Genomic DNA, 16,936 nt, shown 5'->3' with positions numbered 1-16,936 from the left:
GCAGACCGCACAACTCATTGACGAGCTGTTGAGATCGAATTGACGTGGCACTTTTGTTTGACCATTATTTGCCAGTAAGAAATAAAAGGCACCAATTTCACGCTAGATGTTGTGCAACGTGAGATAGGTGCCCCCCTCCACACACACCATTTTCTCTCGTTGCAAGAGATCCCCCATCCCTAAACACGGGGTCCCTAAAGCATCCATGGCTGAGAAACACTGCCTTAGAGGTTTGCTTTGATAACGCGAGCATCAAAAAAAAATATGGCAAAGAGGCGACGATGGTGGCAAACGAAAAACTCCACGCAGAATTTACTTTGGGAGTTGCTTAAGTTAGGCGCAATTGTATAATGTTTTACCGTATGAATTTTATGATGGTGGCCATCCCTGGAACTTTGCTGTCGGGCGGCATCGGCATAGCATGTTTTATTTACATTATTTACACAGTACCTACTTCGTCATAAATATTACGTGGGGAGGAAACGGGGGGGGGGGGGCTGCTGAAGGAATACATAACCCGTAAAAACAGAAAAGTATTTTTTCACCGAAAGCTTAAATGAGAGCACAAATCACAAGCGCCGTTTTTAGTGGTGTAGTCGTCCTCCGCCGCCGCCGCCGGTGTCAGTAACCGCTGTGCCAAATTAGAAAACAAAGATATCCTGGATCGAGCGGGATTTGAACCCAGGCCCTCGGCGTGGCAATCGAGTGTTTTACCACAGAGCCACTCAGGTACCTGAAACTCCTTCACAAAAAGACCCTATGCAGGCGTCATGTCGAGCAACAAATCTCATTAATATATTTAATATAGCGTGGCGGAAGAGCAAAATAACGACCAGGCGTCACACAGTGCGAATTGAGTAACGAGTGGGTCCTTTAACGCTTCCCACCGATTACAAAGGGCTCAGCCATAATTCTTCATTGTCATCAGACAGAGCATCAACAAAGTGCACATGATGTCTTACAGATGTGTAGCGGGTACCTCGCTTCTCCGCAGAATTACGAATAATGTCATAGTTGGCGCTTCCCTACTCCGCAACAGTTATGATGATTTTTGGCGTAGCGGGTACTATGCAAGTGTACGTGTAGTAGTCGCCGCAAGAGCGTTAACAACGGGCTCTAGAAAGGTCGCTCTTCCAGCTTGCGCTGTGACTGTGCTTGGTTTTCCGCGTGGGCCTCTTGCTTTTTTTTTTTTTGTGCGAAGCATTTCTTAGCGACCCTCAGGCACTTTGGCCGTTTCTATCTATCTATCTATCTATCTATCTATCTATCTATCTATCTATCTATCTATCTATCTATCTATCTATCTATCTATCTATCTATCTATCTATCTATCTATCTATCTATCTATCTATCTATCTATCTATCTATCCGCCTACGTCTGTGCACTCTCTTAGTCGTCTCCATAACTTTTAATATGCCAAAATTGGCATAGCAGGGGATCAGTCTATCACCAACATGACATGAATAACGCACAACGCCTGTCGCATACGTCATGACACCCTTTCTTTCAGTAACGTGTGGCACATACCCGCATACCACAGTTCATGTTATGCGGGTGCCTCAGGTGATTCACAGTCTCAGTCAACACAGTAACCGCGAACATACACATAGAAACGCAAGGCAAGTGAGGGAGCTGAAGGCAGGACTCCCCTGGAAGACGCTCGACTGCCATCCACTCGTCAAAGTGGCCCGCCAGAATGATGCAGTGTTCTCTTCATTTCTTATGAGGCTGGGCGATGTCCTCATGCTCACCGAGTATGACGTCAGATTGATTGAGAGCCGCTTTATGACACGCGAGAAAGCCACCCTGAGGGCATACGGCTATACTACAGCAATGCGGGCATCGACCGCAATAACGCACATTGCCTCGACGCTGCGGACAACGTGTTATGTCATCCCATATGCGATAACATAACTGGCTATAAGAACGAGCAGGTACACAGGGATCTCCTGACCAAGGTGGCCAAGATGAACGCAAGCGACATGGGTGGCTTGCCGGCCTCAATTTGCCTGTGCGTCGGCGAGCCGTGCATGAGCACGGCAAACATCGACGTAAGCGACAGCCTCGTTAATGGAAACGTGGACACCTTGTTGTACATCGAGCGTGACGAACACCGCAGCCTCGTGCGACTGTGGTTTGAATTTCCAACGTACACGGTAGGCATTGTCGTCCCAGTGTCACGAGGCTGTTAAATTAACCAGCTCTCGTGTAGGTTCGTGTAACAAAACTAGCTGACGCAACCGTCATCAGGGAAGGAGAAACGAGACTGTTTGCGCCGAAAGAAAAGAACAACGGCTGAATGTGCGTACGCGAGTTCTCGGGGCGGCAAATGAAAGAAGAAGATGTGCGAACAGGGCGCGTGAAGTTACGCAAGACGAATTAGTCCAATGAGGATCTTCCACGCGAGTCAGAAGAAGAGAGCCACGGGTGCAAACAGAAGAGCGAGCAGACGGGGCTGAGACGTGGCCAAGAGAAGAACGTGACCAGGGCGCGGGGGTGGCGGCCGGCAGAGTTCCTGCATCGAGGCCGCTGCGGGCTCCCACCTGGACCCAAGGTTCTTCCATCGTCTGGCGTTGGCCAGGCTTCTACTCAACGTCTGGCGTTGGCCAGGCACGCCTACGTCTCCTGTTCCCTCTCCAAGCGTCGGTGGACGAACGCCGAAAGGTCGCTGACCGCGATTCGCCCGACGCCACTGTCCCTCCGAGCGGCGCCTTCATCCAAGCCGAGCCTGCGTCCCGCATCTTCTAGCATCGCCGCCTGCACTATACTGCGTCTCTTCTGTGGGGCTACGTGTACGGAACGGTGAACAGTCTTTTCCTTCTGAACTTACAACATCTATGCATTGTTACTGTTTATTAAGCGTTCCATAGTCCTGTTAACCTTCTCTATCTCTTTCATGTTTTGTTCCCTTTTCTATCAATTTCTCTCTTTTTCCGTTTGTTTAAGTATACCGAGTGTTGTTCTTTTCTTTCGGCGCAAATGGTCTCGTTTCTCCTTCCCTGATGACGGTTGTGTCATCCAGTTTTACTTATACGAACCTACGAGAGAGAGCTTGTTAAATTTCCAAGCCTCGTGACACCCAGCTAGGACGAAGCACATCCCTACCGCACACCCCTCAATAGAATTGAAATGGGTGCCCGCGTGGTAATGCGAGCCACCAAAACCATGATATACGCCAGAAAAATATCTCGTGTAAGAGGACACAGTTTCCCCTTGCGCAAGTAAACGACATAATTATATATGTCACAAAGGGCCACATACGCCCATGTAGTCTACGGATACGATAAGCGCCAACCACTGAAGTTGGCCTACGTAGCACTTTCCAGGGCTACCAGCCTCGACGGCCTACATCACCAACGCAAAAGGTGACTTCTGCCAGCTCTATCGACAGACAGCCTGTCAACGACATGACCCGGCTAGCAAACAGGGCTCTAGACATTGTCTTGGACCGGGCTATCACTTCATTCGGTGCCACAACCTTCATTCGGTGCCACAACCACAACAATCACCTCAAGCGCGCCGCTCTCAACGTGCAATCTGTACACGTGCACATGCACGACCTTGAAAAAGACGCTGTGCTCGCAGGAACTGGCGCGTAATAATTTTTCTTGGCCAATCCCCCAGAGTGGGTATGTGCCAAAATTGGTAGGCTACAAACAAACTGGCGTGTTAGCACTTTCTGAAACCTGGAGCGATGAGCCCACTGTGTCGTCCACAGCAAGTGGCTTCATTGCAGGTGCGACGGCGTGGGCACTTATAAGAATACAGCGATGCGCAACTTCATCGTGAGCCGCATTCCACTTAGCCGGCCGCCAGACACATAACACACACAGACAAGCAGCGGAATAGGCGAGTTCTGCGTTGCGCACATTAATTGCAATAAGGAAGACATTCCGCTCACAGCCATCTACCTGAGAACTCTCAGGAATCCCTTCCACACATGCACACGGGTTCGTGAAACGTGCATGCGTTCTCCATCATAACGGACATGTATAGGCACTATACATATCAGCTTACCGCGTCTGGCATTGTTAATACCCATGTTGCTGTTGGCATCGTTACACAACTGTAAACAACTGGTTATATAACACATGTGCGACTCTTCAACATATGTGTGTACGGGTACAATTTGCTCATATCTTTAGCGTCATTTCGTAACGTTTCGCTCAATGCAAAAAAAATTACGCCACAGTCACCTTCCTGCCGCATGCTTTGCAGAACATCGTCTCCCACTGTACGTGGAATCTGCCGAATATATATATATATATATATATATATATATATATATATATATATATATATATATATATATATATATATATATATATATATATATATATACAGCACACTCGTCTACGGTGCGTGGAGCCATGGGTCCAAAACCCAGCCCCGCCAAGACAATTCATTTTGATTTATATGTTAAATTTCTTTACAGCGATTTGTGACAGTCGGATGGATGGATACGCAGCATTCTTGTTCAGTCGGCACAGAAGTGCTTACGCATTTAAAAGAACTAAAATAAACAAATTCAGGAGACCTTGATATCGGGAAAATGGGGGTAAAACGAAGCTTGGCGTGTGCGTGCCCGACGTATCACTTTACTTTTTCTTCCTTTCTTTCAGTATTTCTGTCGCATTGCGCAATGCTCCCTCCTAACTGTTTCCTTCCTCCATACCGGGAATCGAACCTTCATCCATGAACTTAGCAGCGAAACGCTTCAATTGCTGCAGGCAACCACGACGGTCATGCGTTCATGTATACAGGCAATTAACAATGAAATGGGGCAACGTGAAGTGACAAGTGACCTCGATAAACGATCAGATTGCCGTATCGGAAACGGCTGGTCGCCGGAAAGCCCGCGATCGAGCGAGCATCAATTTAGGAAAACGACGCATACAAATACTCTTGCGACCGGCTCGCTTTGCGCTTCCCGGCACCGGGTTTTTTTGCGCACGACCGTATTATGCGCTCTATAACAAGCATGCTTTTCCTCCATGATAACAAGCTTCGCTTGAAAAGCCACAGTTGACAGCAAGTTAAACGCGCGCTTGAGTCGCACATGAGGGAGAGTCTCGTTAATACGACGTGGCCCAAACAGCTGCTTTAGCGGCTGTGTTAGCGGCGCTCCGGCGCCGCTAACGGGCTCTGGGCTCTGGTCTCCCTCTGCTCGAGCTCGAACGTGGAAGCGCACCGAACTTTCCTGTACTGATATTTGGTGCACACCGCTCAACCGTAGCGATGTACTCAACATCAGTCGTTTGTCTTACATCACCTTGTCTTCCCTGCCGAACCCTCACCGACGATCAATCGGGTCCCAGCTCCAAGCAAACACCGCTGAAGTTCACCCCTCCTTTAACTCCAACAACATGAAATGTTGGCCCGCCGTCGGAGCTGAGCGGCTAAGGTTTTTTTAGCTCTAGGACTCGGGTTTGATTCCCGTTACCGGTGGCCGCATTTCGATGTGGGCGAAATACAAAAGCAGCCACGTGCTCGATAAAAAACCCCAGCGGGACAAACTTAGACCGGTGTCACCCACTACGGCGCGCCTCATAAATTATGCATTACATGTGCACCAGATCTGAACGAAAATATGAATTTCGAAGCATTACTTTCGGCCCGGTCGAACTCTGATGTACCTTGACTGTAGAATCTGTGTTTTCATCCGGCGTCACCGTAGCGCTAGAATATTATTCTGGCTGGTGTTATCGCATCTCGTGTGCGTTCCGAGTGTCAGGCATGACTGGCAGATGATGAGCACACGCGGTGCAACAGCGCCAGCCAGAGCAAGATTCTAGCTCTACGGTGACGCCGGGGGAAAGCGCAGATTCGCCTAGCGACAGTCAAGGCATGTCGGAGTTGGACTGGGCCGAAAACACGAATTTCAGTCTTTCTCTATCTTTATTTCTCTTTCTTTCTGTCTCTCTTTATTTCTTTCTCTATCTCTGTACTCGTTCTCTCGTCCGTCAGAGTTATCGCATCTCGCGCCGGAGAAATCGGCGCACGTGTTCTGAGAGCGAAGCAGAAGATGATGACGACGACGAAGAAGAGGACGAAGAGAGCGCATGCGGCTTATAAACAGCTCCGCTGCTAAAATTAAGCCGCCTCGGTGGCCTGGTGGTTACGGTGCTCGGCTGCTGACCAGAAAGACGCGAGTTCGATCCCGGCTGCGGCGGTCGCATTTCGGTGGAGACGAGATGCTAGAGGACCGTGTTCTGTGCGATTTCAGTGCACGTAAAGGAACCCCAGGTGGTCGACATTATCCGAAGCCTTCCGCTAAAACCTCTCTTATAGCCCGAGTAGCTTCGGGGCGTGAAGCCCCATAAGACCTAACCAAGAAAACAAATAATCAAGAAATAGTCCAGTAAGTAATAGTCAAGCATAAAATTAGTTAGTGTAGGAAATTAGAAACAATTCACGAATTTTTCCGACTAGCCACAATTGAAACTGCACTTCAGCGTGTCATAAACGCTACACTGCGCTTCGCGTTAAGCTTGCCGCACTTAGCTCGAAATATTGAGATGTCATACTCGGCGTGTAACAAATGATACCTTGGGCTTTGTGAGGTCGGTATTCTTAGTATACAACCTTGCATTCGGCCGGTCTCAACAATTTTTTTTCATATAACACACTTGATTTCTTTAGACAGCGTCGTTTAACCACCTCTCGTCCATTTCATCCCACAAATACAATTTTTGCGGCATTTTTGTACTCTCCCAATATCCTCCGTCTAAACAATGAAATAAACTATTTTGGCATCTGATGTGGTATTTGGAGCCCGTAACATGACATGACAAGAACTTTATTTCATCCTAAGGACCTCAGATCTAGAGAGCAGGAGGCCCCCCAAGATCAAGTTGGTGGCTCCGCCCACGATGGGATCGGGAGTCGAAATCCCGCCGCAATGTCGTGGGCTCTCTGGATGCCTGGAGTAGAGTGTGGAGATTGCTGCTCTTCAGGGATTCCTCCCATTGCTGCTTCGTGATGGGTGGAGAGGCGTTAAGGGCTGGGCACAGCCTGAGCATGTGTTCAAAAGAGCATGAGACATGGCCACATTTGGGGCAGGCTGTGGGTGGTCGGGGTCAATCCTATTAAGGGACAGAGGAGTGGAAGGGTTCGCAGAAGTCTGAATGTGCTCACCTGAGGTTTGTTCAATTGGGGGGGGGGGGGGGGGGATTTTCTCCTGGCGAGACGGTAGTGGGAAACAGTTTCGTGGAAAGTACATAACGGATCTTTGTAGATGGCGACCTCATTACGGCCTGGCTATCCACGACAGCGCAGTACGTGAAATCGCACGCTATCCGGTGGGCCTGCTCGTTGGGTTAACTGAGCCGTCTAGATGGGCTGGGAACCACGAGGTGTGGTACGCTCCTTCGCTGCTCTCTCGGGCTCCCTTACCCCTTCCCCCCGCACAGGGTAGCCAACCTGTCTAAGAACTGGCTAACCTCCCTGTCTTTCCGCTTGTTTCTTCCTTCCTTGTTAACAATACTGTTCGCCTGTTCAGACACGAGGGCGCTTGAGAAGGATCTAACTGCCGTACGCGAGTCTGCATGAGAAGACAATTAGGGGAACTTTTGCGCTGTGAAAAGCCAGCGCGATCGCCGCTTCCTCCGCCTCATGGACAAACTTAGTGTAAACAGAGGCTGCATTAACCAATTTGCCCCCCCGCGTCGACGACTGAGGCAGCATCGACAAAGAGGGCCTCTAGTTTGTGCTGATTGATCTTTTTAAGAGTGGACTTGGCTCTCGCGAACCTACTACCCTCGTTGTTCACTGGGCGGATGTTTCGTGGGACAGGATCCACCATGATGCGAGTTCTGGTTTCCCGGTTCAAGCTAACTTTAGGCGTCTGTTCATGTCTGGACTGGATACCCGCTTTTTCTAAAATCTTGAACCCTGGCTCAGTGGATGATAGTCTCGTTATTTGAGCCGCTGTGCGAGCTTCTATTAGCTCATTGATAGTGTTGTGGAGTCCTAGCTCCAGCAGCTTCTCGGTGCTTGGGGACTGCGGAAGGCCGAGCACGCGCTTGAGGCCGGTTCTGATTAAGGAGACGATTTTGACCTTTTCCGCCTTAGCCCAATTAAGGTATGGTGCGATGTAAGTGACATGACTTGGGAAGAATGCCAGGTTAGCTCTGAGCATATTGTCCTCTTTGAGACCACCTCTTCGATTTGAGACGCGGGCTGCAAGTCTTAGGATATTGCTAGCCTGTCCAGTGAGCCTGTTGAGTGCCTTCGAGTTAGCCCCTGGCATCAATGAGGAGAACTAGAATCTTCACCGAGTCCCTTTTCGGTATGGGATGCCCATTTTTGGTTCGAATTTCTATCAGCAGAGTTTCCAGAGGCGCAAGGTTTCTGACCCCTTGCCTAGACTGTCGGTATAGCATAGCTCTGATTTAGCGGGGGAGAGTTCAAGGCCGGTGTTCGAAAGAAAGTCTTCCGTAGTCTAGAAAGTTGCCTAGCTCGTAGGGCCCTCCCGAGACCATGCCTAGTCGGAGGTGTGCCTTGCGATCCGCGAAAAAGGATTTGGTGAAGTCATGAAAGCGCTGACCCAGGTTAAGAGAGGAAATCTCCGTTAGGATGTGTCTATACGCGACCCTGTCAAAGGCCTTCGATAGGTCCAGTGCGAGGATCCCTCGCACGTCGCGAGTTGTGTTATCAAACATGGCTTTCTTAAGCAGAAGCATCGCGTCCTGTGTGTACAGCGCCTGTCTAAAGCCAATTAAGTTGTGTCTAAAGAACTCCTTGTTCTCAATATTTTCAGTTATCCTGTTATGTATTGCGTGCTCCGCAAGTTGCCAATCCAAGATGTAAGAGAGATGGGTCGCAAGTTGTTTATATGTGGGGGTTTGCCTGGTTTGGGTATGAGTACCACTTTTGCGGTACTCCACTCTACCGGGACCTCCTCAGTTTTCCATATACCCCATTGATTTCGGCGTGACTATCTCGATTACCCTATCGTCTGGGTTCCTGAGAAGTTTGTTTGCGACTCCATCGGGTCCCGGGGCTGATCTGCCATTTAGATTAAAGAGAACATGTCGTATCTTTGACACGGTGAAGGGTTCGTCTAGATCAGGTGCCGCGAGTTCCATGCCCGTATTCATTTTTTTTTCTTTTTTTTTTTCGTGAAGCCGTACAAGCGATGGAGTGCAATCCATATTTGATTTCCCTGTTCCTGCAATGTCGCAACTAGGCATGTCGACCACTTTTCGCACTTGTATTACACAACGCTAATACTGCGGCATTCAATTCACAAGGGTACGTCAGTCCGAAAGCCGCGAGATTATACAAGTATATTTTCACAGGTCGGAACAGCTTCTGATCACTTCTACGTGAGCACCCTGAGCACTCACCCGAAGGTCGCGGGATCGAATCCCGGCCGCGGCGGCATCATTTTCGATGGAGGTGAAAATGCTTGAGGCCCGTGTACTTAGATTTAGGTGCACGTTAAAGAACCCCAGGTCATCGAAATTTCCGGAGCCCTCCACTACGAAGACCCTCATAACCATATCGTGGTTTTGGGACGTATAAACCCCAGCAATTATTATTATTACCCTGAGCACTCCATGATGAGGATGCGGTTATTATCATAAGACGTTCTTTCAACACTTTTTCAAGGGTTCGAGAAGGCAGTGTTCTTACGGCATTTCTGAGCTACACATATATTTTAACAGGTAGAAGGCTCTCTGTGTCTGCAGAATAACGGAGACGGCAAATAATTTATTTTTTACGTCATGGTCATAATGACTTTGTAGTGTCTTCGTAGGCTCCTCTCACTTCATCCTTCATTCCTTCATAACCCCCTTTCCCTTTTGAAAGCACAGGGTAGCCAACTAGACATCTCCTCCCTGTTTTTCTTCTACCTCTCTCTCTCTCTCTTTGTCACGCGTGCGGCTCTTCACGGACGAGGCTAATCCTCTATACGTCATTGCAGGTCACTGGCAGAGGGACCGCGTGATTCATTGTCCTTCTGCTTCCTTTCCTGGCGTCTCGTACGTAAGCCTAAACCGGCTACGGCCGGTTTCGCCACGCTCGCTCGTTTCGCTTTCATCGTCGCTGGGCCCAGTTTTATAGCCTTTGATTTCCACCGCCGCTCTGCTCGCTATTCTTGTTTCCAGCTCTTTGCGAGCATGTGGTGATTAGGAGCCACAACAATGTAATGAGACTCATTCCTTCTATGCCCTGTTTTACGGGGTGTGAGGGGAAAAGCATGAACGATGACTTCTCGACACCATCTGAAAGTGTTCACTTTTTTTCTTACTTTCTTTGAATTACTGCGCATGGAGCATTCTTGCACGCTTTGTAAATTTTAGCGCCTGGATTTTTAGCGTTGTCTATCATTTTCTATGTCGTTTTGTTTTATAGCAAGTGCATTTATGTCTTTTTTTTTTGCATTGTCACTGTGCAATATCGTTATTGATCGCGCGTTGTTGAACAAGTTTCTGTGTGGGATCATAGGTACGCTCAGGCTACCTCCCTGTAGCTTAAATTTTCGCCTTCCATGTTCTTTCCTCTTTTTGAATCGTGGAATAAAGCGTCGTTGATTCTGTAATTATGAGCATTTTGTAATCTGTCAGTATCCTCTTCCGTAAGACTAATCGTGCACATTGGTTTTGGCTTGAGATTATCTTTGCTCCCGCATTGTTGATCTGTTGACTCGTTTGGGTTGCACTGCCAAGGCCCTTAATGTGATACATTGCCTGTCAATCAATCAATCAATAAGTTTATTATCATAATATAAAAGAATATTACATGGAGTAAAATATACAGACGAGGGTCCCAAAGTACACGACTGCAACGGGACCCTCGGTGATGATTACAAATAAATAAAACAACAATCAGCAGCTGTTAGAATCGTAGAAACAAAGAATACACAAAGCAGATTGAAAAACAAAAGGGCATGGCATCAAAAATACAAATAATAAATACATTGTGAAGTAACAAAAAAAGACCGATCAACTATTTAACAGATGCTCTTTTAATGAGTTTTTAAATGAAATAAAAGAAACTTTACATTTTAATGAAGTGGGCAAGTTATTCCATATGGAGATGGTACAGAAGAGAGATGATTTACCATAGTTAGTATGAACCTTAGGAAGTAAAAAGTTATTGTGAGCCGCAAACCTGGTTGTGTTAGTATTAACTAACATCTTGGGATCAATGAAATTAGCAGAAAGTTGATTTTTTATTTGTTTATGCAGAAACATAATTAGATTAAACCGAAATAGGTTGCTAACCGTTAAGATGTTATTGCACTGAAGAAGGGGAATGGCGCTACTGTCGCGAGAGCAGTTAAAAATAACGCGAAGAGCTCGATTTTGTAGATGTTGTAAGGATGAAAGATGACACTGGTAAGTATTCCCCCATGATGCGATGCCATAAGTGATATGAGAATGAATGAATGCGAAGTAAAGAGAAAGGAGTGCTTTATGAGAAAAATATGAGCGAGCTTTGAGTAATGCGCGAATGCCGAATGCTGCCGTTTTTCTAATGTGAGCAATATGGAGAGCGAAGGTAAGGTTAGCATCGAGGTGAACGCCAAGAAATGATACGCTGTCGCTGACATTGATCAAATGAGAGTCAACTGTGATTGCTGGTGAGGAGGTTAACTTGCGTTGAGCTGATCTAAAAACCATAAACTTAGATTTATTTGGATTAATAATTTAAAAGTTTTCGTGGCACCACTTTGACACGCTACGAAGTACCGCATTTAATTTATTAGTGACGGTATCAATACATCTATCGGCAAAGGAAATGGTAGTATCGTCAGCATATAAAACGCAGTGAGCCATGTGTATAATGTCAGGGAGGTCATTAATGTAAAGTAAAAAAAGTAAAGGACCCAGTAATGACCCTTGAGGAACCCCTTGATTTATTGTTTTACTAGAGGAAAATGAGCCCGATATCTAAACAGTATGCTTTCTGTTACGGAGGTAACTGTTTAAGAATTTGAGGGATGGACCTGTAATACCGCATGCTTCGAGTTTCCTGGACAGAATGAGATGATTAATGGTATCGTATGCCTTTGTGAAGTCCAAGAAAACTGACCCAACTACGAATCCTGAATCAATGGAGCGTTTGATGAAGTCTGATAGGGAAAGAAGAGCAAGGTTAGTAGAACTTCCAGCGCGAAAGCCAAATTGACAGGGCTTCAGTATATTGAATTTATGCAGGTACTTGTTTAGCCGAATTATAAATAGTTTTTCGATGACTTTACTCAGGGAAGAAAGAATACAGATGGGGCGATAGTTGGAAACAGATTGCTTATCACCCTTTTTAAAAATCGGAAGAACTTTAGCTATCTTTAGAGAAGTAGGGAAACTGCCATGCTTGAACGCAAGATTTATAATTACAGAAAGTGGTTCAGAAATGATGTCTACTACAAGTTTTAAGTGTCGTGCTGAGATTTTATCTATACCAGGGCCGGTTTCTTTGAGACTTTTGATTGCTGAAGACACGTCGTCAGGGCTCACGGGGAAAAGAAAAAAGAATGATTAGAACGTTGCAGATTACAGCCAGAACTGCTATGTTTTTGACTGAAAATTTCGAAAAAATAATTACTAAAAGCATCAGCAACACTGTCAGGGTTATTATGTGTAATGCCTTTATATGTCACTTTCTGCAAAGGTGAACTATGTGATGATCGATTTAGGAAATCGTTTAAGAGTTGCCATTGTCTTTTAGAGTTGTTTTTTTCATTAGATATTTGGTCATCATAATATTTTTTCTTGGCATTTTTCAAGAGACATGAAAGAACATTCGAGTATTTTTTATAGCGTGAAGCTAAAGCAGTGTTATATGGTTGTCTTTTGACTTTTCTGTACAGGTTATCTTTTTTATGCATACTTTTTAGTAGTGCCTGAGATAACCATGGGTTCTTAGGATATTTGTACTTCTTTTTACATTTGACTGTTTTAGTACACTCTTCTACGGCTTTAAGGAAAATGGAAGAAAACTTGTTGAAAGCCTGATCTACATTGCATAGTGCGGTAACACTGGACCAATCAGTTTTATTAATGGCATTGAAAAACGATTCCTGGTCAAGTGTGGAAGTAACACGCGTGGGTGGATCAAATGGCTTGAAGGCGTTGAAAGCAAGAAATATGGGATAATGATCAGTGATGTTCACGTCAATTACTCCTTCAGAGGGAGAGGGCGAGAAATTACAGAAGGCATGATCCAGCAATGAAGCAACACCAGAAATGGGACATCTAGTAGGAGATGAAATAAGAGACTCAAAACCGTATCCACTGAAACAGTCAATATATTCTGTGTATGCACAATTGTCTGTGTTAAGCAAGTTGATGTTGATGTCACCAACTAAGACAACGCGCTTGCCTTCCGATGATAATTGATGCAAAATGGCATCCAGGCGAGAAATGAAATCCTTAACATTCGAAGAAGGCGAACGGTAAATACAACCCAGAATAACATTATTATTATCGTTTAAAAAAGAATTATCTAATTCAATCCACACGGATTCGCAATGCGAGATGCCTAAGGAAAGATCTTGTCGGCGGGTGTTGGACAGATCTGAGGCGATAAATATTGCTGAGCCACCATAGCTGCCTGAACAACGGTGACAGTACTCAGCTTCGTACGATGACGGGCCGAACAGATTGTCGTCATAAGTGCAGAGCCATGTTTCAGAGACGCAAATGATGGAGAAAGAATGCGCGAGTGCACTTTTAAAGTTATAAATATTATCCGAATTTTCGCGGAGGCTACGCGCATTGAAATGAACCGAGGAGCGATTACTATCATCTAGCATATGTTTAGCCTCGTCAGGAGATAGCAAAGCCATGATGATAAGGTGAAAGTGAACGAGTGTCCTGGACGAAAATGAGCGTAGGACTCAGTGGCTATGAAAAGATACTAAGATCGCTGTCTTTGCTAATGCGATACACCCTGCTATCACCAGACTTCCGCGCCTTGATCTGACAATTGTCTGTCCACAGAAATTGCCATTTGTGCGCTTTTTTCAGAGTTAGGGCCTTAGCAAACAATCTTTTGTTCTCGGGAGACAGGTGATCATTGGCATAGATTGCCTTACTCGAGCTACCGGAGAAGCCAACATCAGAAGCGTTCGGACGGGTCTTACGCGCTTTACGAACAAAGTCGTTTTTCTTTTCACGGCAGCAGAACCGTGCAACAATGTTCTTTTCATCTGATTTCGTTGAAACGCGATGAACTGCGTCAAAGTCACTGGGCGTGAGAGGACACCGAATAACTTCGCCAATCTGCATCACAATGGCCGCACAGTCCTCACCCTGAGTGACCGGAACGCCCTTGATTTCAACATTATTCAGCCTCGAGTACTGCTCCAATTCCGCAACTCTTCTAGTCAGCGCCTCATTTTGTGCAACTAGTTCCTTGTTAGCTAGTGCCAATTCATCCTGTTTTGTTTTGATGGAGTCGAAACTATCACACAGAAATTGAACGCTATCACTGAGGGACGCATGTTCCCCGAGTCCTTCCTGTGCTAGCTTTTCTTTAATTTTAGCTGTTAGTTCGTTTGCAAAGGTATCAAGACTAGAGCGAACCAAAGACTCAAGTGCTTCAATTTTTTTGGCCAACTCTGCGTTGGATGGCATGACAGCAAATGCACAAACGGTAATGTAAATTATCCAGGCCGGTAATGTAAATTATCCTTAACACTTCTGGATTACCGACTTTGGCACTTCTGTGGACAGCCACGTAGTGCGTCCCGTGCGAAGTTTCTATATTCTATCCTTCTAGTGTTTTGTGACGTTATCAGAAGGGTGGCTTGTAAGTCTGCGTCGCCATATCAAATAATTTTTACTGCGACTGCGGTGAAATGCTGGAAACTGAATTTGAGTTTTGAGTTGAGTTTATTATCCTTTAACACTTCAACTTTGAAATCAGAAAATTGAGAATGAACAAAAGGCAGAGTTTTGTTTCACCGAACACAGATTTCACAGTGTAGAGCTCAGGGTAACAAAATGGAAACTCCGCGAAACACTACACCAGCGACAGTTCGTAAACAAGGACCATATAGGGCTAAAAAAGAAGTCATTAGAAGAAAATCGAGTGGCGGAAAAGATTAAAACGGTATAATTGTACATTGAATCATATAAATCATGAAAGCTTGCGCGAGTAACACAGAAACACACACACAAAGAACAACAAATATCCCATAGGCTGCACAAATACAACTCTATTTTGAATTGAAATTTGTCTGAATATTCTAGGGGCACTATTATTGAAATCAAAAACTTGTTTTGTCAGCGTAGGTAGTGTTGGCACTCAATAATTTGTGAGGTCGTCCATAGATTATTGGCTAGGCATTGCTGTAATGTGCATTGTGAGTGCAAAATGTATACCGCGTTCTCACTTGTTGGCTATCAGTAGTACGGAAATGGTGTTTGGGAATATGTTGTCTCTACTTGAAATAATAGCGACATAGTCCTAATTGACTTTTAGCGCTACACGTTTTGTAAATAATAGAGCTGTTATGGAGATGTTATGGGGACTAATATTCGTTTTCGTACATGCGATTCTTTGCGGAACAAATAATTTTCGATAACTCGATATAAGGATCGTTCTCCCCACAATTATGCCATATTCTGTTTTTTTTTTTAGTAAAATAGTACGTTCAAGAGTGCTGCTATAAACCGAAGCTGTATAATTGCGCTGAGCTTGTAGAGGCCACTGTCTGTTTTGTGCAAGTCAGGAGCCATGGAAGGCGGGCATCTTTCAGTGGCGCGCTTTCCATGGCTCCTGGTTTCAATGTGGGTGGACGTATTACCTGGTCAGCGGTTGATGTAAGCAATACACCTTTAGAATATCGATTTAAAAAACAAAGAAACGGCATGTTTCCGATAGAAAGCAGTCTTTACAGGTGCAGGTAGGAATGCGTAGTAAAAGCAGAAAGTTCTATGATGAAATAAAAGAAAGAGATAGCCAGGATAGAGGCTGTTATAGACTGCAATATATTGTTGGTTGTTCTGAAACGGCTAGGTGACTACTCGTCGTCGCCCCGTTTAACATGGCATGCCAATAAATATTATTATTAATATTATTATTATCATCATCATCAGGGACGCGTAGGAGTAAATGCATGACTCGACACGCCTTTGATCAAGCGTGATCATAATCGCTAACAGGGGTCCATCGCACACCTGGCGGGCAAGTGTTGAAGCAACACGTCAGTCACGCGATGTGTTAGTGTCCTGTGTTAACCCTTTTTGTTTGTGATTAACGTAAATATTAGTCTGAAACCATTAACCGTAGAACATTTTTATTGCTCTATCGATGACTTGATGATATCGCGGATCGTTATCATTGGTTGGGCTCAAGTTGATTGACGTAAGCTCGTTAATGGGAGTGAGGTACCTGTTTGAGACGCGTCATGATCTTCTAACGTATGAGTGAATCTTGGCGCGCGAGTACAGATGAATCAGGCGGAGCATTCCTAGCTGTCCGTAGAAAGGCTGGCTTATGTGTGCATGGAGGCTTGTGTAGAGAGCCTCTAAAATGATATTTCCCACGATTACACGCTAAACTGTCGAGTCCACGGCCAGAGGCGTAACTACTGTTCCCATCTCGTCTTCATTGGAATTCCGAGCACTTATCCTAGCTTGCTTCTCTAGTGACCTGCAAAGGGAAAAAACTGTTTTCAATGTAAAACCTTCATGAGAACATTCAATTTGACCACTGGCACTGATTCATTTCTTCTACAGCGCAAAGAGTAAAAAACGAATACGAAGAATGGAAAGAGCTTCTTGCGCTGTGTTTAGCGGCTACAAACAAGGAAGAGAGAAAAAAAATTGGCCGCGTATCTGCGTGCTTCGCTGCAAATGTCGTGTAAAGACGATAGAAGAGGCGCTGTGTGAGATATGGACGCCATCTGGCAATACGTCGGGAAACATGAGTGCTGTGTTGCGTGCTGGTAGTCCCGGCGCAGCAGCAGGCGAA

The 16,936-nt window shown here is 45.6% G+C and overlaps 1 protein-coding gene across 1 annotated transcript in view; it reads right to left on the bottom strand.

The window, feature by feature from the left end:
- Positions 1–16,196: 16,196 nt before the first annotated feature.
- The window catches only part of LOC119387826 (solute carrier family 22 member 7), a 49,717-nt gene continuing 48,977 nt past the window's right edge, over positions 16,197–16,936 (bottom strand). The window contains exon 10 of the mRNA XM_049413699.1: positions 16,197–16,615. Within this exon, the coding sequence (XP_049269656.1) occupies positions 16,519–16,615 (97 nt within the window). The 3' untranslated portion in view covers positions 16,197–16,518. The remainder of the gene's footprint in view (positions 16,616–16,936) is intronic.

Source organism: Rhipicephalus sanguineus, chromosome 3 (genome assembly GCF_013339695.2).
Source record: "Rhipicephalus sanguineus isolate Rsan-2018 chromosome 3, BIME_Rsan_1.4, whole genome shotgun sequence".
NCBI classification, from domain to species: Eukaryota; Metazoa; Arthropoda; class Arachnida; order Ixodida; family Ixodidae; genus Rhipicephalus; species Rhipicephalus sanguineus.
Note: the sequence above shows the minus strand (reverse complement) of the source record. Positions and strands in the feature narration are given on the sequence as shown.